Below are 26703 nucleotides of genomic sequence, written 5' to 3'. Positions count from 1 at the left end.
GTTTGGCAGTGTTTGCAACTTCATGCTTCAATGGTGTTCTTCATGATCATCCTTGAGGTGACGATTTTGTGATTTTTGGGCACGCAAATCAAAATTATTGGGCATACAAATTGAGATTTTTGGCACAAAATTGAGATTGTTCACATGAAAATCAAGATACTTTTGGTACAAAATTGGTGCACTTCTCGATAAAAAAGTCCACAATAAAACACTTCATTTTTCTCCTTAATAAATACAACTCACCTTCTTTTCTGTACCACATTCTTCTTCATCCTTACTTCAACAATACAGTGTGTAGCAACAAATACTTTATCAATTACACATCCAGTTTAGTAGCATGCATTCCTACATATTATTCTTTCCCTAAATTTCATAGTTAAAATTTGTATGCCGCTCATATTTCTGCTCAAGTGTACATGGTGGGACCCATGCTCCACTTTAAGTTGGGGGGGGGGGGGGTGTGGGAATTATATCTATCTATTCAATTTGTGCACATTTTATTTTGACATCACATAAAGATGATTTTAAATGCCTTGCCATTTTATCAGCAAAAAGTTATGCCATATCATATGTTTAAATCATTAATCTAATGTGCCACTTATCCATCTGAGCGGAAGGTACAAACATGAATTCTCTTATGGACATGAGTAAGTTTCATATTGAAATGACATGGTGAAAAATGAAGTTTGTTTATTTTTGTCATCATTTTGTGCTTTGTTTTTTCGTCTCTGTCAAAGCAAAAGTTAAACGAAGTGCTCTACAAATTGTTGCAAGCTAATTCCGTTTCAAACTGTGTTGTATTTCTTCTAGGTAGTAGCTTTAACAATGACATTTTAAGGGTATAACCATGGGTGGTGAGTTGATACGATATGGACAGACAATATTTAGAATTATTCTTAAAGATGATGTTTGTCATCCTCTGTTTGAGAATCGAGGGTGGTTACAATATTTTTTAAGACTCATGGCCTGGGGTGACAAAGTTGCATTCTAGTTTATGAATTATTTGCACAATAGGGTAGCCATGGTGAAGGGGCTCAACGTGGAGTGCAGTGAAGCTATCATCACTAAAGTTATTGGGTTGCCACTAGAAGGGGAAATTTTTGAAGAAGATTTGGACCCACGTTTAGCAATGGCTCAATTTGCCTCACATATAAATGGGTTACTACGAATAGACAAAAAGTAAGGTACAAAAAAGATGTTTGTACAAGAACCCTATGATAAATGTGCCCTTTGGGAGAAGCTGAAAGATTCTAAAGGATATTATTTGGATTGATAGAAAGAGGGCACATAAGCCAATCGTGCAGCAGATTTTAGGATAAGATCAGGGTTATAAACCACATACTTTTTGGAAGACCAAGAAGATGCTGAGTTGGGGGGAATGATGGGACTAGGAAATAGTATAAATTGTATGAGTTTATATAGTTATTTGTAGGGTCTTTTCCTTTTAAAAGTTCAAAGACTTTTTACTATATATTTTATATAAACCTATAATAACTCTACTTTTCTATGGTTGAAAACATCATATGGTTATATATATATATATATATATATATATATATATATATATATATATATAGAACTTATATGTGATAAATGAAATCCTATGAGCATATTGGTAGATAAAATGCTTTCTTACTTTAAACTTTTAATCGGTAGGTTTGTGCAACCAAGTATTATGAGCAAGAAATAGTTTATGTGTGCATTTGATATTTTATATGAGTTATTGGAATGATTATGTGTTTTTATATATTGCATGTATACTATTCTATTGTAGGAACAAGTCAAAGTAAATTATAAGGAAGAGCATGAGAAAGTTAAGTAATAACAAGATCATGCAGTCGCCTTAACCAACGATCAGCTAAAGATCAGGTCAACACAACTAATAACTGTTAACTGTTTGTGCATAAATCTAGATATTATGGCATGCTACATTTGTTGAAGACCTATTCAAATAAGAATAATATGTTTTGCTCATATAACTTATTTACGATGCTGCTAAATCCTCTATTGTTGTGGTTAGATTAGGAAGTTAGTTTCTTTCAGATGTTATAAATAAATATGTGAACTCACACCTCATATAGTAGAGGAGGTATTATAACATGTAACAACATTCAATATATAGTTGTTATTTCTAGTTTGTGTTGTTCATGACTTTACATCAATAAAGAGGACACTATTGTTTTTCAATACTTCATTATGAGTTCATTGTCATTCACTCATCCAAGGGGGCCCACTTGGGGGATTGAGTTTAGTTAGTAGGATTAGTTTTTATTGTTCTTAAGGATAATATTGAAGTTGATGAAAGCTCAACCCACAACTCCCAAGAATTACTGCATACAAACACCTATTACAAAAAGAGAGAAGCAAAAGCTACGAAGGCTTGAATTCAGAGATCCACAAAACATGAGACTTTCTTGATGTGCATTTTTTTTTTGGTTGCAAATTGTATTGAATGAATGAATGTTACAAAGAGAGATCAATCCTTATAAAAGGAGATCAAAACCTAAAGAGGATAACTAACCTAGGTTACATGATAATAATTAATAAAATAATTAATTATTATATGCCCAAATTTTAGCTTAAGTAAACTAGAGATAATAAGTGACTTCATAATAAAATCAATATGATTTAATTAATAAGAAAATACTTTATTACTCTAACACCACCCCTTAAGATAAACTTAGGGAGTAGCTAAAAATGTAGAAACTAATACTGGAAGTACATTTGGGTCCCGACAAAAAGGCTTGATGAAGTACCTAAGCACAATCAAATCTTTGAAAAGAGGAGAAACAAAGAAAACCACATGGGAAAAACTCTGCTCCAAAAAGAGATCGAAATAATGCTAAAATGAACTAGTAAAGGATTGAAGAAGCCTCAAAACTAGGGAATCTCCCAGAAGATAGGAACAAAAGATGATCATGAAGAACACCATCGAAGCATGTTGTTAGAGTGGGGTTTCCATTACACCAAATGACTGATCTTTCAATGCCCAATTCAACTACCCAACTTATAGTACATATGAGGCGGTTAAGCCCTTGTCACAAATCTCGAGGAGAGTGTTGAACAAATTTTCAACAATCTCCCCCTTAATGTTACCCGAGGGTCAAAAAATGACATTATAACTCATGCAAGTTGTTAATGATTCAACATTACAAACCAAAGGCAAATTTTTAAAGCAAATCTAAACAATTGAAGCATCAAAAAATTATGACATGCATGTTTGTACCTTGCTACTATGTATTAATGAGTTTGCAACTATCTTTGATGATTATGATATTGATACCATTTATAGGTGACATCCACATGACGTGTTTTACTAGTTTTATAAGATACTTAATGTTATCAATTTGTCTTTACCTTGTGACAAATATAGGTGTCAATTATACACTAGATTGTTGCAACTCTATTGCATTTTAATTGGTTTAAAACCTTAATAAGGATACCTATGAGAATATTGTCCCAGGCGCAGAGCTCAAGGAGTAGGGAAGACTAAATAGCCTTATGAATTTTCCTTTAAGATGTTATTGATATTTTTTAGGATTATTTTTATAATAAGTGGTTCCATGAATTTCATAGTGCGGTTTGGCCTTAATAGTTTCAATTGGTGATCTCATGAATTTTGTTATTTAGGATATTGAGCTCACATGAGTTAAAAATTATAAAAAATACAAAAATAAATTAACACATTGAAAAACTTCAAATGGGTGACAAGTCATGGGAAAATGCCCTAAACTAGTGCGACAATTTGTAGCCCACCACCTACTCAAATCTCCAACCCTAAAATTAGAAAAATAAAATAAAATCTTGTAACAATTCTTATTTGGCTTCATGAGACCTTCCACTCTTTAAAAATATATCCCAAAGCTCCATCATAGAACTCCACTCCTAAGTTTATATGAATCCTTAATTCACTTTCTTGAGATGTATTATTAGCTTTGATGGTAATAATATTTTTTAACAATGTAAAACAATAATTTTGGAAAATAACATCTTCCACTCTTAGTATTAATATTTTTTCACAAATATAAAACTAGTAGTTGCATGCTTTTGTGCTTGTAACAATTAGTCGATAGGTGCTTGATAATAAAATTATTAAAAAAAATATAATCTAATGTGAAAAAATTATATTATTAATGATATTTAATTTAAATAACATAATATTTATTAAAATCTTTTAAATAGATTAATAAATATTATTTATTTAAATTCAATTTATCAACCAAAATGACTCCATAAAAAACTCAATTATGAAAAATTATAATATATTAATTTTGAATTATTTAAATATTACATCACCCACGATTGACAACTAACTAAATTCAAAAATTAATTACATAATGGAATGTAAACATTGATCCAACTCCTACTACAATAAACCTACACTTGTATTTTAGAACAAATTTGACTTTTTCCCTAACGCCTGCAGGAACAACAAATACCTTTGTATTTCTATGGGCTGTAGGAACAGTCACACTTAGTTTCTTATGATAAATAGTACATAAATCATAACTAAAAATAGTTAACCTACTTACTGAAAATTAAAGAAGATAACTCCTTAAGTGGGACCCCTTAGGTAATGTCCAGATTAACACAACGGATCTAGGGGAAAAGCTTCATAATTTTATTGATAATAACTTTAACAGTACATTAGGTACAACTTAATTACAAATCCAATATGAATCAATCTCTCGTCGTTGTTCCTCTAAGAGCTAACATGACCTTTTATTCAAGAAATATTAACTACCTAACTAATCACTCCCTAGAAATAAGAGACCATTTATTATAGCTTTATCTTTTCACAATGGAGAAGGATCATAATGAGAAGAGTAAAAGGTCAGAATAGTTGGAGGAATTAAGGAACTGTTGCCCTAGACTAATGGATCATAAAGAAGCACTACTGCTAGATGAACTATGAATCTCTCTTATATATTTTTAATGCATTACACTAAGTGGCATCTAGTCCATCAATCACTTTCTTATTAATTAATAAATAGTCCTCCTTTGACAGAGTCTTGCAACAATCTTTAAGTGGCAGCTCCATCTTCTCCTCAACTTCTAGTACTTGCACAGTCTAACCAATAATCCTACAATCTTGGGTTAGCTCAACATAAAACCTCACATATGATTCATCATCTCATCCACATATCTATTTTGCATTAAATAGATCTAAAGTAGAAATTCCCATAGTGGTTGCAAGACTCATTATGATAATGGCTACAAGAAATAATTAAGCACATGATTTCCAAACACATTCCATACTATCATCAAAAAATCAAGTATTTAACCATGGCATAATATGAAGATGTATTTAACAAGTTTTGAAAAGGTTCTTGAAAGTATGTGAAAATCATTCTATATAATAACATAACTATGCCAAAATTGGGGCTCATCAGATAGTCACTTATGTTGATAGTCATTTTATGATGTATAATGCACCTAATGAGTTATGTTGTGTTATGCATATAATTTCTATGACATGTATGTTTATAATGGATGGAAATTATGGTACCTGGTATGATAAAATGCATTACAATTTCTATATATATGAATGCACGTGTAATGCAAATAATATGGTTGTACCTTATGTTGGGATTTGTAGGTATTAAGAGGGAGGGGGTGCATTAGTACAAATAAGTAATGTATAAATTCAAACACTAATCTACACAACTACAATATCAACTTTCAAACCATAAAGCATATAACTGATGAAAGTAAATGAAAGAGAATAATGTAAAACATCTACAAAACCATCACACATAACACAAATATTTTTTGGTGGAAACCCTCATCAAGAAAATGAAAACCATGCGGAGATAACACCCACAAGCTCACCATTGCAGTAAATGAGGTTTCCTATTAGGAGATGCAATAAACCTTTTAAGGGTTTCACCCTATTAGGAATGATTTTTACCTTGTCAGAAGTACAATCAGATTTGTTATGGTCTACCTTGCAAGAGGATTAAAAAACCCTTTATACGAGCTCAACTAGTTAAGGGATTTACAATAAGAACATATTCAAGTTCACCTAATTAAAGTATTTTCCTATTACAACTATTATAGAACAACAAGGCCATTGATTTGGATGTGGCACTGGTTGCCTATCAAATCCAATCTTCTCTTTGCACTCTCTCTAATTACTCACTGCTCCTCTGCTGAATACCTTGATCACAACCTTAGCAATTCAAATTTACACTTCTTTTCTCATTAGATACCTCCTTAAGATTAGTTTTGTTGGAGACAAGACTTTTCCCTCTTAATCCTTGCCACTCATTGAAATTTTCTAATCATACTACACAAATACCTTAAAGTAATTCACATGTCCTGATGTTTGAATTCATTTTTCCTGACCATGTTGGCCTACAATAAGATTTTCCTATCTATTTCCAAGGTAGTCAAATATGTTTTGACTCCTCCAATGCATTGCCTAAACATTGCCTTATACCTTTTTCCAATGATCTTAAAAATGCCAACTCATCATACCATAACCTCCAATCTTCATCATCACATCACCAAATATGATCACATTTACTATATCGCTCATCAATTTGAAACCTTCTAATAGTCTATAAGACCTTAAGTTTTCTTATATGTCTTAACAATTGTGAAACCCCAAATTCTCTTGTCGACCAACCAATTGAGTTGCGATTATAATTGTATTGAGAGATAACCATGTTGATGTTATACTCATGACCACACTACATAACTTTGATCATGACCAAAGTGTTTTCCTCACTATCTACTGATATTTTGGACTTAGTTGATTTCTTGCATTACTAATCATGAATCCTTCTTATTTATTGTGTCTTGACTTCATTGGTCATAGTACTCGATTGTTCTAACTTGGTTGTCATCAATGAGAACCAAACATGTAATTCCTTATCATTACCACTAATCTCTGAATCATAATGCCAACAACCTCCCCCTTTGGTATTGGTAGTAAACACATGTTATCTCCTTAAAATCATACTCTTTCCATATCAACAATTCTCCCCCTTTCTACTTACTTATATCCTCTTGTATAGAAACATTTAGTCTTATCTCCATATACTCCCTTATGATCCATATTTTCCGCCTAAGCTTCACAAACTCCTCCTTTGACAACAATTCTAAAGGTACAAAACTAAAAGTATGTTCAATGAGATAAATCTACTTACATCCTATCAAAAATGATCTTGAAATGTGTCTCTTTTGACTCTAAGGATGTCTCCCATGACTTGTACATATGGATTAAAGTTATAATTTTCTTATATAAGCTGGATGCTACCTCTTCCATATTATCTAGAGAAATAATGTCTAGTAAGACATGGATACCTTCTACCTTCTTTACATTCTTCTACATGATCTCTAGTGTAGGGGATAGATAGGACTGCAACTTAATTACATTAAGCATTATACTATCCTATTTATGTTGTTACTACTTCATCTTGTGTAAAAATTTCTTTACCTATCCATTATAAGTAGTGGCTAAGCTTGACATAGAATTAAGTTGACCACTTAGGTTCTCTGACTCCTTTTAAGTGTCACCTCTTTTTTGATCCAAATAACCTACCTCAATCATTATTGACTTGGTATTCTTAACCAAATCTGTCAATTTGTCATGATCTTGTAGTAACCTTGTCCATCAATTTTCCTATCATCTTTTTGTCCAAATTCTCTTCTACAATGTTCATTAATGGAGTCTTCAAGTCAGGGATTTGATAAAAAATTTCCTTGATCAAAGTATTCATTTGATTGATAATTGGATCTCCTTCATGATATGCTACTTTGAGTACTAACTCAGCTAGAATATTTCTAGCTTGACTCAAAACTATTGCCTTCTTCTTCTTGGATCTCATATTTTTAGCCTTCTTCTTTAATTTCTCTGAGTATGTCATTAGCTCCTTAAAACTTAAATTTGGTTATGTCCACCAGTGTGGCAACTAGACCTTCTTCTTCTATTTCCTCCTCCTATCTTTTTATGACTTAATGTTATCTAACTTCCTAAGACTTTCTCTTCCTTCTCAAGGGTCAATTCCTCTATTTGTCTCATAGAAGAATGTGAGGGGGAATCATTCTAACTAGTTATATATAGTATCTCAACCTCAACTTCACCAGTTTTTGGGAACTCAACATTTGTTCCTCAATGTTCTGTAGTTTTTTAGCGATATCAAGAACAACATCCCCAATTTTTTCTTATGTATTAAAAGTGTCATCTACCTCAATAGGTGCATTAGATGTAGTATGTTCTGCCACTTCTTGTGTTGCATCCTTTTGTATCTTCAGTAACTTCTCCCATGTAGCAACGGTCTCATTGTGTAGATTCTTTGTGTCATTAATCATAACTCTTATTGATCTATTATTTTTTCCAAACCACTTTCTATGAGCTTCTACCTCTTTCTTAGCATATTTAATTCTTATGCTAGGTTGCACTTACATTAGTGCTTTCACCATTATTCCCATATCTAATTGCAAGGTTTTAGTTCATCTGGAATCTATCAACTCATATAGTTCATCAAGAATATAAGAATGTATCTCCAAAGGTGTTCTACTAAATTTCTTGAGATGATGCACAATTGCATCTTCAATTTTCTTCTTATCTTCATCACTCCCTAGGTTTTATCTTTCACCAATTGAAGCTAGTCTATCGATTTCCATAATACCTTTTACAATATCATCAATAGCAGGGGCCTTCTTTTTCATTCCTCTCTTTATAACTTTATTAGCTTCCCTATCTAATTTTTTTCTTTCTGCTTCATCCTCTGTAGATTCATCTTGATCATGCTTTCCATTTGTATATTTCCTCTTCCTTGTGCGCATTTCATTCTTCTTTGCAGGTTCACTCTTTGTTTTGGTTTCCTTTGTTGTTGGTTTTCTTTGTTTACTTTTCACCCTTCTATAAGTTGAGGGAATATTTGTTGATGGATCGATTTCTATTGTTACAATACCAGACATGCACACTTCATTACCATTAGACTTTAGTTCTAGATTGGCCAATATTCTCATTGCTTTCCTTTCGATGGCCGATTTCTTTAGTTCCTTACGGATATCAATAAAGGCTTCTTCACATGTACCAAACCTCTTTGCCTTCTTATCAAGAGCTTTGGACAATAATTCATTTCCATGCTAACTTATAAAATTGCTCTCTATTTCATATCCCATATGTGGAATCAAATGCGTTCTAGGTTGAACTACTAAACAATGATGTATTTGTGTCTACTAGTAAACAAATATCATCTTTGTACTTTTCCACTTCGCTAGATGAAATTATTTCTCATTTGTGCATCTTAGTTTGGAAATCCTTGAAATAACCCCACATAACATAGTTAAAGATTTCATCCAATTCCTTTATGAATTTACCTATTTGAGTCATTACCAATTTTTCCTTTGACCACATAACTTTACCTCTATCAAGAAAGAAATTATGGATGTAGAAAAATACACATACCAATAGGGTACTATACTTGACTGAGTGCTCTCTCTCTTTATTTATTCTCTCCATGTTCACTAAGAGTTGACTTCTAATCATTTTACACATATCATGGACCACATCATCTTTAACAATCTGATATGCAACATGCATAACACTATTGGTCACATTATTTGTACAACTTGAGTGATATACTCTATAGCCTATCACCATTAATACAAAATAAACCTCCTTGTCTTCAAAATATCAATTATCATATCTCTGTCATCATATTGCCCAATAGAATTCACATTGATCCATATTGGTGAGAGATCAAACAATTTTCATTGAGAATAATATCTATTCATGACTTATTTTTTTGGAGATTATTTTAAATAAAATAATTTTGGTCCAAAAAATGACATTATAACTCATGCAAGTTGTTAATGATTCAACATTACAAACCAAAGACAATTTTTTAAAGCAAATCTAAACAATCGAAGCATCAAAGAATTATGACATGCATGTCTGTATCTTGCCATTATGTATTAATGAATTTGCAACTATCTTTGATGATTATGATATTGATACCATTTATAGGTGACACCCACACGAGGTGTTTTACTAGTTTTATAAGATACTTAATGTTATCAATTTGTCTTTACCCTGTGACAAATATAGGTGTCAATTATACACTAGATTGTTGCAACTCTATTGCATTTTAATTGGTTTAAAACCTTAATAAGGATACCCATGAGAATATTGTCCCAGGCATAGCAGAGCTCAAGGAGTAGGGAAGACTAAATAGCCTTATGAATTTTCCTTTAAGATGTTATTGATTTTTTTAGGATTATTTTTATAATAAGTGGTTCCATGAATTTCATAGTGCGGTTTGGCCTTAATAGTTTCAATTGGTGGTCTCATGAATTTTGTTATTTAGGATATTGAGCTCACATGAGTAAAAAAAAAAAAAAAATACAAAAATAAATTGACACATTGAAAAACTTCAAATGGGTGACAAGTCATGGGAAAAATGCCCTAAACTAGTGTGACAATTTGTAGCCCACCACCTACTCAAATCTCCAACCCTAAATTAGAAAAATAAAATAAAATCTTGTAACAATTCTTATTAGACTTCATGAGACTTTCCACTCTTTAAAAATATATCCCAAAGCTCCTTTATAGAACCCCACTCCTAAGTTTATATGAAGCCTTAATTCACTTTCTTGAGATGAACTATTAGCTTTGAGGGTAATAATAATTTTTAACAATGTAAAACAATAATTTTGAAAACTAACATCTTTCACTTTTAATATTAATATTTTTTCACAAATATAAAACTAGAGTTACATGCTTGCATGCTTTTGTGCTTGCAACAAAAATGTTTTATAATAAAATTATTTTAAAAATATAAACTTATATGAACAAATTAGATTATTAATAATTTTTAATTTAAATAACATAATATTTACTAAAATCTTTTAAATCGATTAATAAATATTATATATTTAAATACAATTTATCAAATATGAACTTTATTATCAAAAATAAAAATATATTAATTTTGAATTATTTAAATATTGACAACTAACTAAATTCATTAATGATTATAATAAAAATAACGTAAGTTAAAACTATTGTAAAATTAATTTTCTTGAAAGTGTATTTTTAATCTGTTAAATGACGGTTTGGTAGAAAATGAAAAATAAATGAAATGCTCATCTAACTATCTAACTAAATTTGGGCAATCGGGAGCCCCAAAAGTCACATTGAGAGAATCTAGCCTGCCAAGTTTTCAGAATTGTCTCGCACTTGTACATAATATTATCTATTATCTCCAAATTTTCTGCACTTTTATATTCTATTTCGTTTTATCTGCACTCTTTTTATTGAAATCCCCAAGAGAGCTTTGTATTTTCAGCCTTCGAAAAGAAAAAAAACCCCGATTAGTAGATCTTAAATTTGCAGTAATGGCCGGTAAGTGATTTTGTGATCTATTTTTTCTGATATTGATACAACAATCCTCCATTTTATACACGTCCAATCAGCTTAATTTTAACTTGCATCTTACTGCTTATCATTCGTATTGAAGCGATGAGTTCAAAATCTATTTTGCGTTTACATTCTTGTCTTACAGACATTGAAAATGGCAGTTAAAACGGCTATTTTTCATTCAACGTAGCTGTATTTATTTTACAGTGTCCGTTTCTTACATATTACGATTTGAAATTGCATAAATATAATAAATCGTCATACATTATATTGGATTAGCTTATTAGATTGATTTTATATGGCAAGTTTTGTGATAAAAATATATTTTGAATTTTCGATCGGTACTTGTCATATAGAGTCCTGCTTTTCTTTAATAGATTTAATCGTACTTGGAAATATTACAGACGAAAACATTATATTTTCTTTGTTATATTTATGGTACACAACTGATTTCTTTCTCCAGCGAAGGCCATTTTAATTAATTCTGCAAGGATAATGATCCTGTTATGAGATGATTAATTTCTTTGATTCGCATATTTGGAAATCTCCAGTCCCAGGCTGACTGCGGGCGCATATTAGAGTTCCATTCTCCAGTGCAGAACAGATACAGGTTTTTAGTTGGCTTTATTATGTATGTTTTATCGACTTACGATTGAGAGCTTGGTCTTGTAATTCCCTGGTGGGATGCGAGTCTGGGTTTTTTTCAGGGTAATTGGTTATCATACCTCTTACTGACTCACACCAGGTTTGCAAATCATTATGATGAATTAATAGAGTTATCTGATTTGCATGCAATTTCCCACACACGCAGGGTATTTCACACGAAATCTCTGTAAACAATGCGCTGAATTGGGAAGGAACAACTCTAGTCACTCATACCCAGTGGACAATGAGATCATAATTACAGAACTAAATTAAAGTTTAGAAAGTTGCAGTTGATTCTCCCGAACAAGTATTAATTTACTCGAAATATCTGTCGATGATACACTTGTAATGAGACTTTTTCCCCATATATTTGATTTGTGAATTCGATTTGCAATGTAAAGCTCAGAGTAGTTGCAGTTGACAGAGCCAAGGGGTGTTTCTTTGTTAGTAAAATGACCCAGGACTTGCCTGGCCTCGTCCGTTGGATATATTCCACCCGAAGATGGATGTAGCGTCTTCCTCAATCATGCCTGTTTTCTTTGACCCTGGGATTCCAATTAGTTGAAATTTTAGCTTCTTCCATTGATACGATATGAGGCAATGTATGTTAAAGTAGATCTCATCGTTTGGCATGGATTAAAATGGCTGATTAGTTAGATTTGGTCGTGGCAATATTTTGAATGTAATCACATGGCGGGATATGAATAATGCCAGAATGGTTTTGATATTGAGTTTGTCAGGCATAGTGTTTGTATCTGGCATTATTACTGTAGCTGCTAATGCAGATTTATATGTTGAACTTCGTGAGATAGACAAATTATAAAATATATGACACATACAAGAGATAAAGCAGTAACAACACTATGGTCAGGGTGCTATTTGCTGGTGGTGGATCCCTCCCAAGTTTGACTATATTCTCTGGGAAAATGAGCAGAATCAATCTTTGCTAAGTTTTCATTAAGCTTTTCTGCAAGTGTCAACTTCAAGTCTATTGTCACTCTTCAGTTTCTCAAGCTTCTCGAATTAGTTGGATGGTAATGCTTCACAGGCATAAAAGTACATTTAGCAGTCTGTTTTACAGATTATCTTTATATATATATATATATTATAATAAGCTTGTTTGGGATCCCCAAGCTATAATACAAAGGAATAAATCCCTGGATGTTGGTGGCCATCAACCGACTAGTTCTCTCTACAAAAAACTGATGAGACATTGATCCACAATAACCAGTAACTGCGATATTCCATTAATATTATACATATACGCTTGGTACAGCCCATATAAACTCAACCAGACCAGCCTTAAATTTCATATTGTACCTTCTAAAACCTCCAAACCCCATGGTTTTAAATTAACCCTACCCCAGAAAACAGACAAAAAAAGGAGACACAATACCATCAGGGTTTGAGGCAAACTACACAATTATCAGTTCCCCATCACCAGTAGGGGAAACTTCAACAACATCATCCAAATCATCTTTATTACAGCAATCCAAAATGGGTGGAAAAGTGTTGGTTGGAAGGTTACTCGTCACACCTTTATCAATTTCATTACTGCCCACTGCAGACACATTTGTTGCTTCTTTGTTCCGGTGCTCCAATAAACAATTGAAGTAGATTTCTCTACCCTTCATGGCCTTCACCATCTCCCAAATGCTGACCAACCAATACCACAACTTAGTTCTCTTAATCTCCTTTTCAACAAATTCAAAAAAAATCATTGTCATCTTCTTACTAGAGACTATGTTTCTGCTGCTTTCCTGTCTTTATAGGCATGGGTCCTCCCCTTCAGACACTCGATCTTTTTAGCCTTCCCTAATCTGCGTCCAGATGCAAAAAATCTTATAGAATACACCACAGCAGCTTTAACCCTATCCTACCCTACACAATGAACCCTCTGCTACCATTCTTCACATTGAGTCAATATGGCTACCATATGATCCTGGTGCTATCAATCAGATTGCTACCATCTGTTTAACCAATTAAAACTCATCCATGTCAACTTACTATCAGGTCAGATTACCTTTATATTGAGGTTATGTATCATGGTCTTTAATTCTCAGAAAGAAACCTACAAAATATATTGAAGATAAACTATGGATGTCACTTCTAAGAAATAACATTCCACCTCAAGTGGTTCTTTCCGTATTCTTTATTTCTAGTGTAGACATTAAGTTTAATGTTGACTTCTAACTAGAAAATATTGTTATATATTCCGAATAAAATCCCCAGTTACAATCTCAAAGAGGTTTAAAAAGTAAATGCAGTTCTAGATCAGACCATGAAATTTGTATTTGACCATGTATAGTCATAATTGGCTCTTGAACAACTCCCATATTTGCAAGATAGTTTGGTACAGAGTTAAAGCTGAGGTTTGGCTCTAATACTTTTCCTACTTAAATTTTTCAGCCTCCAATTTTGATTGCCACCCTAGTCACCTTCAACATGAAGTGTCTTCAGTTCCATGAGACTCGAGTGCATCTCTAAACCCAGCTAGCAATGCTTTCCATTGTGCTTTGTTATTTACTTTTATACTGAAGAAAAGTGTGCCACCTGTTGATGTGAGTTTTGTTCCACGACAACATGCAGAATCAAATATTAATGTTTCGAAGAGAAACACCAAACACTCAATCCTCTCTTGATATAATAGTCATCTCTCATGCTAAGCTTGCAAAGTAAGATCATGAAATTACTTCAAGGTTCTTTCTTAATTGTGGACTTCACTCAGTTTTGTGATGTGATCTGCTGGTTATCACAAAGGGACTTATGCTATTCATTCAATGGACATTAACTCTTGCACTTCTAAAGATTTGGCTACACAATGTGCAAGAAAATATAAGGTATAACTTCCCAATTTACCACTCAACTTCAACTTAAGTTTCTAACCTCCATTTCTACTTCTACTTCTACTATGAATGCAAGAAATCATGGATGAACTTGGACTCTACTAGTTGCAATCTCGCCAGCGACTCCATCCACCTAGTGCAAGCTTCTAAGGAATACAAAAATTTATTTCACATCAACATCCTCTCTCTAATCCCATCATCTGGATGCAAACCAAAAATTGAACATCAATAGAAGTAAAGTATTTTCATCGGCTCACATGCAAGGCACTCTCACCATCGGCAAGAGGCTAGTGGCTCGGAGTTGTCGAGTCATTCAAGTGAACATCTACAATGACTTCCATCCAACTAAACTACTGTTAGAAAGTAAAATCCACCAAGATAATTGAGGCGGGGGGGGGGGGGTTGAATCAGTTATCCAACTATCAAAACATTTATCAACCCTTATTAATCTTGAACCATGTGAACAATATAACTAGCAACCATAAGAAGATACACATACACAATAATACCAGATATGTTAACCAGGGAAACTCTTGATTAGAGGGAAAACACCGATGGGGATGGTACTCATAAAATGATGTACTAATATAAATATTCCTTGTAAGAGTATGGACTTTGTTAGGAGCCAATGAAATACATTTAGTACATATCAGTCCCTTTTAGGAGAATTTGAATCTCTGTTCCTGTTAGGAGAATTTGAATCTCTGCTAGGAGATTCCAACCTTGTTAGGAGTTGTGCCAACCCTGTTAAGAGTTGTAGAAGGTAGAAGGACCCACTGTCCAAACAACTTCATGGGCAACACCACTGAACTCACTGTCCAACTGTTCTCTGTGTTATTCCTTGCAGAATAATAGTAATGGAATAACTTCAACTCCTTCTCTGTCCTCTTGACCGGACCAAACCTCGTCTGATCTCAATACCAAATCATTAGCTTCTATAATAACCCACACTGGTTATAACTTCAACAAACACCAAATTCTTTTATAATTCAGTTGTTTGACATCGCGTCAAACACTTTGCAAGCAAGCTTTGATATCACTGTAATGAGCCTTGCTGGCTCTCAAACAATTTGTGATGAAGAACTCATTCCTTTTTTTATTTTTGATGTTTTGCAATTTTAGATACAACAAAATAACAACAAAATAGAAGATATTGCAATAATAATTTGAACTCAAATATTTGGAAATTGCATAGAGAATATGCAGCTGAAAATTACAGATTTTAATACCAATTTAGATACTAAATATTTTCAGAAAATATCAACAACCCAATTGATAGAATATTCCATATTATCTAAATCAACAATACCCAGAAAAATTAGAAGTTACAATCTATGAACTTACATGCAGACATGTTTTGAAAACCCTCTGAAATGAAGACTAGCAGCAGCAAAAGAATTTTCCAACAAACAAATGCAATTGCAGATATGTTGCTCCCAAAGTGCAGATAGAAACTAATGCGCGACAACAGATATAAACGGTGCCCAACCAACTCCAAATTAACTAGCACACAATTTGATATAACAATTCCCAGTGAATGCCTTCACAAATTCCAAAACAATCTCCAATAGCAAAAAAAATTAAACTTCTCCTTAGCAATAGTTAATACAATAGGAGAAAAAGACAATTGTATACCTCAACACAACTGCAAATGCAATCCTCAGAATGAAAACACAGAATTGAATTTACAATACTTCTGCTGTAGATCCCAAACCCTTATACTTCAGCAAGGGCACACAATTTCAAAACTTCAAAAGTGTCACAAAGACAACAAGAGAAAAATATATTTAATCGGATGCTTTACTCATCAAATGGGCTCATATTTATAATCTCCATATGGCACAAAGTTTCTGAAATGAACTTTCACTTAAGAAGCTTCCCACACACAACATTAAAATATAATAAAGTGTCATTATAAACTACTTTATTAATTGCTTTTGGCTCCGAAAATGATCTTTTACACCATAACTTAATATTTTGACATGTAAGGCCATTGTTTCTTGTTCCCACGATTTAAAACTTTTTGTTCGGTTCCAACGAGCTATGATATTGAAGCGACCAACAAAAAACACCAACATAAATATCAACCTCAACATATTTAGATGAATAATAATAATAATTCACCTGTCTTGTGAAAACAACTGACGAAGCATCAAAATCAAAATTTGACAAATCTAAAGTGATCCTGATGATGAGAGATGACAAATGAACCTGACGGGGTGACTTACTATAAATAGATGCTCCCTCCAAGATTCTTGGATCTCAAATCAGAAGCTCGAAATAAAAACTAAGAGCATCCTCCAACTCCTCTAACTCAACAGAGCTTATCGGAACCAATAGATTGACTTACTATAAATAATAAGTCCCTCAAACGGAGCCAAACATAACATAGGCCACTGGAAAGCCTATAACCACACAACTGAGACCCTCAAATCCCATTGTCAACTCATGAGGGTTGCGATGGTGAACTGATCTGGCCAACTGCAGGAACCTGCTAAAAATGGGAACATTACAGCTTTGCGTACAATAATCCCTTGGATCACTTACACGCATTAACCAATTTCGTATATCACTTGCTCACATACAATGGAATGCACACTTTATCACAAGGAAAATAACCTTCCTTAATACTATATCCTCAAACTAATTCCTTGAGTTGGCCCTGAGGCTTTCCCAATTAATTATAATAGGGTCCTTATTAAGATATTACAATTCTTTACATCTTTTCACAATTACAAAACACTGTCAGCTCATGGTAAATACAAATTTTCACTCATGCAACCTCTGACCTTGTACGCTCGTTGACCTCATCATCAGTCTGTCTACTGTCTTTGTCTAAGTTTGCTCATCACGATTCTATCCCTGTTAAGAGATACAATCCAAACATCCACTTCTTAGGTACTCTATTTACACATTGTCCTCTAATATTCTTAAATAACTCTCACACGTCTTCAACTCTGTGGATGCACACTTATCCACTTCATCAGGACACAATGTAGAACATATCCTCAACTACACTTCATCTCATCATCAATACACAGTCTGTACGACCTCGTTCTCTGTTTGCTACTCTGCCAGTATTTACTGAAACAATACTATGTTGACATCACTGACAAACACAGTTAGGAATGCAACATGTCAATCATGCTAACGATTTCTCCAATGCTTAGGATACTCCCCCAAAGGAATACCATCAACATTCATGCTAACAATCTCCCCCTTTGGCATTAATGGCAACATAGATGAAAAACATCTAAGTTCCAAGAATACCAATTCAAACTCTGCTGCTGCTCTTGCTTTCTTCTTTTCAAATTCTCTTCATCAATCAAATCTGAAACTCACAAGAACGACTCTCCATCTGTGCTTTTTTGTTCTTACATGGATGTGAATTAGTTGTTCATACTTCTCCCCAATCTAACCATGAACAATCCTCCCCCATACATACATCTCCCACATACGATTCGAAGATGTTTTTCATGTACAATTCTCCCCCATTGACATCAATGACAAAGGTATCATTATGTCAATCAACTGCTCAAAGTCTTCAACCAGCTCTAGTGTCTAAAGACACTGTTCTATACCAAGTACCAAGAGTCCTTGATGACTCTGTTCATCATAGATACTCCCCCATACAAGAAGCATCAACATTCAATCCAAACAAATAATAGTGCTCTATACCACTAGATTGATATCAATTAACATAATCAGATTTCCACAATCCATTAGTATGTGAGAAATGTTTCTGGATTAGATTGTGTGAGTTTTTTTAGCATCAACGTTTCGGATCATACTACATGATCCATCATCAGGACAAGAGAACATCAGAATATGGGATGAGCAGACCAGGACATCACAAGAAGTCCTAAAAGGAGAGGGGGGGGGGAAGGGCACACAAACCAAGGGGACCCAACAAATAAAGACATAACCACCAAGAGAACCGGTACAGAATAACCACTCATATGAAAAAATGCAGAGAATGAGCATATGTGTAAAGGAATTTTGAATATGCATTAAGAAATGATAAAAATAAAAAACTCAATAAAACTTAAAAAATAAAAAATAAGAAGATAAATAAAAAATTAAAAAATTAAGGATCAGCGTGAGAAAGGGAGGAAGCACACGATTGCGAAAAAAAATAAAAAACTATAAGAGGTTGAAAATACAAAAATTAGGACTTACAAAAAATTAAGAATTAAATAAATAAAAAAGAAGGCTCAAACCCTAACTTGAATAAATAAAAGGACAAAAATTAATAAATAAAAGCAAGCGCAAAAAATTAAGAACTTATATACAACTAAATCTAAAAAATCGAACAAGCCAAAAAAATATTTGTAACCCCCAAGAGAAAGAACAAGAGGAGAAATATAAGAAAGGCCCTGATACCAAAATAAAGAAGCTATACACACGATAAAAAACTCAGGAGCAAAAAACTAAGTAAGTAGATCGAACCTAAAAACCACACATGCTACTGAAAGAAAATGCGTAAATAAGCCAAGTGTGAAACAACAATAACACTGGAACCAACCCAGATTAAAGAAGATAAGTACAAGGAGATAAAAAGTAAAACATGAATGAATAAATGAGGAAAATAATAAGAAACAAAACATCAAGATGGCAGACCCAAGGCTGAAACCACCGGCACGGGAAAGAGCTCTAGGGTTAGAGCGACACAGACGACTAAGACGGAATGCAAAAAGAGAGACAACAGGAAGCAACCTGAGAAAAGAACACAGAGAATATGAGGAGCTCGGAGACCACAAGGTGGGGTCAGGAGACTGGAGACGTAAGGAGGGGGGGGGGGGGGGGGCTCCCCCATAAACCGGACGGGCCAAAATGAGGGAGTGACAGGGGAAGGCTAGGGGACAAACCCGGGGGGGCAGGATAGCTCGAGAAGCATCAGGGGTGATGCTGAGTCTTAAGCGAGCCCAGGAGAGGTTGCCACGACAAGCTGATGGACCATCCATCATCTCGATTGAGGTTGATGGGATGATAGTTAATTTCAATAGCTTCCTTAAGTTTTCTTTTGAAGAAGTTATCCTCCTTGGAAAGAATTTTGGCAGCCTCCAGACAAATGTGATGCTTGGTGGCCGCAGAATGTTCAGCCAGGGCAGATTTATGGGTTCTATCATGTCTGATATCTGCACCATGCTCCCGAATTCTGGTACGAAAAGAACGGCCTGTTTCCCCTATGTAAGGGGCCCCACAAGAGCACTCAATCTTGTAGACTCCCGAGTCGAGGAAAGAGTCTTTGGTGTCCTTGAGGGGAGGAATCCGATGACGTAACTGCGAAAGGGGTTTGAAAGCAGTATGAAGACCCTTTTTAGATAAGATCTTGGCCAACTTCTGAGAGATGCCATCAACAAAAGGAAGGGTGGCAAACCGGGGAGGCTGGTTGGGCGGAGGACTGAGGGTACACCTAGAAAGAAAGAAGGACTTGGCTCGGTTGATAGCCTTAGAGATCTGCCTGTGAGAATATCCATTTAACATGAATACTTGACGAAGATGAGTGAGCTCTTCATGCAAGTTGTCATCATCACAGATTCTGAAAGCTCTGAGGGCGAGGGTCTTAAGGATGCCAACCTTTTGGCTGGGGTGATGGTGGGAGGATGCGTGCAAGTACAAGTCAGTGTGGGTGGTTTTTCGGTGAACCTTGCGACCGAATGACCCATCTGCCTTTCGGATAAGAAGGACATCTAGGAAAGGCAACTGATGGTCCGATTCGAGCTCTTTGGTGAAGGAAATGTTGGTGACCAAACTGTTGATGTGAGAGTGAAATAGTTCAAGGTTCTCAAGCCCATGCGGCCAACAAACATTAGTGTCATCAACGTATCGTTTCCACCATTTGGGTTTGAGGGGGAAGGACTGGATAGCCATCTCCTCAAAATACTCCATGAAGAGGTTGGCGATGACTGGGGAGAGGGGCGAGCCCATGGCTACTCCATCGACTTGTTCATAGAAGACATTTTGGAAAGAGAAGAAGGTGGATCTTAGACAAAGCTCAACCAACTCTGCGATCTCATCCCCGACCTTGCGTTTGACAAGATTGATGGAGTCAAGAATGGGGACCTTGGTGAAGAGGGAAACCACATCAAAACTAACTAAGATATCGCTAGGTTCCAACTTGGTGTCCTGAATGAATTGGACAAAATGGTTGGAGTCTTTGATGAAAGAGTCAGACTTTCCTAGCAGAGGCGAGATGATCTTGGCAAGGTGGGAGGCCAACAAGTATGTGGGAGAGCCAATGGTATCCACAATTGGTCTTAAAGGGATGCCACGTTTGTGAATTTTTGGAACCCCATAGATGCGAGGGGTCACCTCTTTAGAAGGCAACAGTTTTTTCTTTGTTGACTCATCAAACGAGGACTTGGCCAAACTGGACTTGACTCTCGAAAGGATCAAAGAGCAAGGGTTGCGAGAAAGGATCTTGTAGCTATTCGGATCTGAGAGTAAGTCCAGAACTTTAGACACGTAGTCCTGCCTGTTCATCACAACAGTGGCATTACCTTTGTCCGCTTTGGTAATAACAATGTTATTACTGCGAATTAAGTCATGGAAGGCGCGCATCTCAGAATTGGGGATATTGCGCTTGGGAAGCTTGGCATGCCTCAGGGCCACCGCACAGTCTTGCCTAATTTCTTCGACGACATCCGTAGGTAGGCCACTAATGGCATGCTCAATCTCAATCAAAAAATTGACATGAGGGATGGCCATAGGGGTGCAAGCAAAATTGAGACCACGCTTAAGAAAGTTAAAGGACAGCGGGTCAATGTTGGCACTAGATAAATTGACCACGATTTTATTCTCCCAATCGTGAACCAAAGAGGTGGAAAGAGGAGAGCTCGGGGGTGCCGGCAGAGTAGGGGGAGTGTCCAACGAGACCGAGGAGGGCGAGACATCCCGAAAGGTGGAAAGAGAGGAGGTCTCATCTACTCGGAAGTAGGCAGGGGCATAACCCCAAGCATACCTCGCAAATACTCAAATGTATTCTTAGGCAAAGGCTTCGTAAAAATATCTGCAATCTGCTTTTTTATATTCACATACTCTAGTTTGATTTCTTTCTCTACAACTTTCTCTCTAAACATGATACTTAATGTATATGTGCTTAGTCCTAGAATGCAACACAGGATTCGTAGACATACTTACTGTACTTGTGTTATCATTATGTATGATAACAGGTTGTGAAAACTCTATCCCTATTTCCTTCAACATCTTCTTCATCTACGTGATCTGATTACAATTGGTTGCTGCTGCTACATATTCTGCTTCTGTTGCACTCTGTGAGATACAGTCTTTTTTTTTGCTTAGCCAAGAAACTAATCTTCCTCCAAGGAAAAATCTCCACCACTTGTACTCTTTCTGTCATCCATATTGCCTTCCCAATCCGCATTAGTATATGCACACAAAGTAAAGTCACTTGATTTGTCATACCACAATCCAAAATCAGATGTACCCTTCAAATATTTGAACATTCCCTTTACTACTGCATAACGTGCTTCTCTAGGATCTACTTGAAAACTTGCTACTATACCAACTGCATTTTCTATATCTTGTCTGGTGTGAGTCAAATATTGCAAACCTTTAATCATAGATTTGTACTTTTTTTGGCTCATTTGTAGGTGTCTCATCTTTGCTAGATAACTTGTGACCAGTTATCATAGGTGTACCAACATGCTTACAACTTTCCAAGCCAAATCTTTTTAACAAGTCTTTCAAATACTTGATTTGTGATAGGAAGATACCATCACTATCATCTCACCAATCATACACATCTCAAATTCATTCTTCATTTCATCATCAATTTTCTCACTTGCTTCATCATTACCTCCAAAGATTATGTCGTCCACAAATATCACAATAATCAACAATCCATTCTCAATTTATTTGAAATACAAATTACTAGCTGCCGTACCTTTAGCAAATCCCAACTTTGCCAAATACTTGTCCAATCTTGCATACCAAGTTTTAGGTGCTTGCTTTAGACCATACGATGCTTTCTTCAATCTACATACCATATCCTTTTCCTTTATCAAAGAAAATCCTTTAGGCTGCTCAATGTAGACTTCTTCAAGTTCTCCATTCAGAAATGCTAACTTTACATCCATCTGATACACTTCAAACTTCTTACTTGTTGCATAAGCGAAGAACATTCTTACTGCTTCAATTCTGGCAAAAGGGGCAAATGTTTCTTTATATTCTATACCTTCTTGCTGTGAATATCCTTTGCATATCAACCTTGCTTTATTTCTTACAACCTCACCTTGTTCATTCATCTTGTTTCCGAAAACCCATTCAATTCCTATAACATTCTTATCTTTAGGTCTAGGAACCAATTCCCATGTCTCATTCTTCATAATCTGATCTAGTTCTTTTTTCATTGCTTGAATCCAATGATCATCCTTGCATGCCTCATCTATGCTCTTTGGTTCAACTTGAGAAATCAAACACAATTCTTCATGTACTTTGTTTCTTGTCATGACTTTTTTTTCTTTGCTTCCAATAATTTGATTAGTAGGGTGATTCTTTGTCAAGTTCCTATTAGGTGTAGGTGTTACTATCTCAACTCTTACTTCTTCTCTATGTTCAAATCTTGGTTCTTCTCTCTGTTCAACAACTTGAACATCATTATGCAAATCATTGTTAGTCTCAAAGAAAACTTAAACATTTTCTGTAATGGGTTTGGGATTAGTTTCTTCTTCATCATTAGAATTATAATCCAACATTCTTTCTTTGATTTCAAAATTTTCATCCACTTTTACATTTGCGCACTCAACAATAGTCTTAGTTCTTTGATTAAAACATTTATAAGCTTTTCTTTATAATAAATAACCAAGGAACATATCTTCATCGCTTCTTGCATCAAACTTACCAATATCATCATCTCTCTTTATGTAACACTTACTTTCAAAAATTCTGAAATACTTCACTGAGGGTGCATGTCAAAACCATAATTCATAGGGAGTCTTGTTTGTACTTTTTTTGATTCGCACTATGTTCATTGTGTATATTGCTGTATTGACTACTTTTCTCCAACATGTCTTTGATACATCATTCTCAAACATCATAGCTCTTGCTGCTTTTGTTACAGACCTATTTCTTCTTTCAACAATCCCATTTTGGTCAGGGGTCATAGGTGCTGATAACAGCTTGTTTATGTCATTTAATTCACAAAAGGTGCTAAACTCATTCAAGGTAAACTCTCCACCTCTATCTGATTTTAAACATTTAGTCTTCACCCCAAATTCATTCTCAACTCTATTCTTAAACAACTTAAACTTTTCAAATGCCTCAAACTTTTCTTTAAGGAATGCTACCCACATTATCCTAGTAAAATCATCAACAAAAATCATGAAGTACCTTTCACCGTAGAATCCTCTTGTTCTAGTAGGACCACTCAAATCTCTATGAACAATCTCCAATTTCGTTGTGGTAGAGAACTTTTTGCTAGGAAATGAAACTTTCTTCTGCTTAGCCATAGCACATTCTTTGCACACAACTTTAGTAGGCTTCACAATTTTATGTAAATCTTTGTCTATAAATGTACTACTAGCCTTTACAATATTATCAAAGTTTATATGACAAAATCTTCTATGCCATAACCAACGGTTATCCACCTTTGCAACCAAGCATGTCATCTCTGTAGGGTTCAATTGAAAAAACTACCTCTGGATCTTGTACCAATGCCAATCAACTTATCATCTTTATCCTTGATAATGTACGTCTTCTTTGTGAATTGTAACTGGTATCCTTTATCAAGCAACTGTCCAACACTCATTATGTTATGCATTAATCCCTCAACAAAATAGACATCATCAGTGTTAGTCTTTCCATCAAGAGTAATAGATCCTATTCCCTTGATATGACAAGTTGCATTGTTACCAACTCTGACAATTCCTTCATCATGACTACTAAACTCAACAAATTTATTCATGTCACTAGTCATATGATGCGAACAACCACTATATATAATCCAATCAGCTTTCTAACTTGCAAAACTAGGGTTTTCTCTTTTTTGACTTCTTCTTTTAAGCTACAAATCCTATCTCATCATTACTTTCACTCTGAGCTCTTTCATCAGATTCATCATCTTCATTTGAATACAAGCAATCTCTAGGTCTTCTAGATTTGAAATTCTTCCCATACTTTTTCTCTCTTTTAGGACACTTAGAAGCATAATGACCAAATTCATTGCAAGTCCAACATTTAAAGATTCTCTTACCGTCTGGTTCTCTCCTCACAAGCAGGGCAATTCCTTCTTCAATTCTTCTATCCTCAGATTTGGATCTGCTGTTGTTAGCATAGTCTCCACTAGTGCTTGCACTTCTTGACAAGGAAGGGTGAACACTTAATGTACTAAAGCTCTTTCCACTCTTGGCAAATCTTCAATTGCTTCAAGCTCACTTTTGTTGTTTCCAATCTTCCAAGTAGAGTCTCTTTGGTAAACTTCTTAGTGCAAGGTATCACTTGCACAATCATCTACGCTATTTGCTTGAATGCTGGTGTCAAGGTTTTCAAGATCTTTCATATAATTTCATCTTCACCTTTAGATCTATTGCAAGATTTAATTCCTGCAACAATTTCTGATATTCTACCAATATAGCCTCTTACAGATTCATTTTCCATCATTGTAGCATCTTGAAACAAACATATCCAATTTTGTAATCTGATTCTCTTAGCATGCACATCACCTTCAAAAGTAGATTCTAAAGCTTTTCAAATTTCATGAGATGTCTCTAAGGATTTTACCTGACTGAATTCATTTTTAGGAAGAGTTGACTATAATGCTTCTTTGGCAAGCATATTGCACATATATGAATCTCTTTCAACTTCATTGCATTCCTCAAGTTTGCTTTCTTCCACAATCTTCTTTCCGTTCTTCGTCATCAGCCAATACCCTAGACCTATACATAGCAAATGAGTCTTCATCTTCTCTTTCCAGCTGTTATAATTAACTCCATCAAATTTAGGACTATCGTTTATGAAATGACCCGCCATTGATCTCCTTAAGCTGTTAAGCTTTTCCTTCAAGGACTTGATGCTCTGATACCAATTGTTAGAAAGTAAAGTTCACCAAGATAATTGAGAGGGGGAGGGGGGTTGAATCAATTATCCGACTATTAAAACATTTATCAACCTTATTAATCCTTAACCATGTGAACAACATAACCAACAACCATTAGGAGATACACATACACAATAACTCCAGATATGTTAACTAGGGAAACCCTCGATCAGAGGGAAAACCGTGGTGGGGATGGTACCTACAAAATGATGTACTAATATAAATGTTACTTGTAAGAGGATTGACTCTGTTAGGAAAATTTGAATCTCTGTTAGGAGATTCCAACCCTGTTAGGAGTTATAGAAGGCAGAAGGATCCACTGTCCAAACAACTTCAGGGGCAACACCACCGAATTCACTATCCAACTGGTCTTTGTATTATTCTTTGTAGAATAATAGAAATGAAATAACTTGTACTCCATCTTTATCCTCTTGATCAAACCAAACCTCTTCTGATCTCAATACCAAATCACCAACTTCACATCCACTAATCCCTTCTATCGCTTACACGAATTAACCAACTTCGCATATGACTTGCTCACATACAATGGAATGCACACTTTATCACAAGGAAAATAATTTTCCTTAATGCCATATCCTCAAAATAATTCCTTGAGCCGGCCTTGAGGCTTTCCCCATTAATTATAATAGGACCTTTTTAAAATATTACAATTCTTTACATCTTTTCGCAATTACAAAACATTGTCAGCTCACAATCAATACAATTCTTCACTTGTGCGACCTCTGACCTTGCACACTTGCTGATGTGATCATCAG

At 34.8% G+C, this 26703-nt stretch overlaps 1 protein-coding gene across 3 annotated transcripts in view; it reads left to right on the top strand.

The window, feature by feature from the left end:
* Positions 1-11156: 11156 nt before the first annotated feature.
* Positions 11157-26703, top strand: part of LOC149528917 (phosphoglucosamine mutase family protein) — a 138227-nt gene continuing 122680 nt past the window's right edge. Inside the window, exon 1 of one of the 3 annotated variants that reach the window (XM_089811360.1) lies at positions 11157-11199. Coding sequence is in view for 2 of the 3 variants with exons in the window: in XM_089811359.1 (XP_089667485.1) it covers positions 11356-11362 (7 nt within the window). In the remaining variant the exon portion in view is untranslated. Of the gene's footprint in view, positions 11363-26703 lie in introns of all 3 variants that reach the window. The other 2 variants (XM_089811359.1, XM_089811361.1) reach the window with 2 other exon arrangements.

The sequence above is a fragment of the Cupressus sempervirens genome, chromosome 11 (genome assembly GCF_028749045.1).
Source record: "Cupressus sempervirens isolate cs-2001-9-10 chromosome 11, ASM2874904v1, whole genome shotgun sequence".
NCBI classification, from domain to species: domain Eukaryota; kingdom Viridiplantae; phylum Streptophyta; class Pinopsida; order Cupressales; family Cupressaceae; genus Cupressus; species Cupressus sempervirens.
Note: the sequence above shows the minus strand (reverse complement) of the source record. Positions and strands in the feature narration are given on the sequence as shown.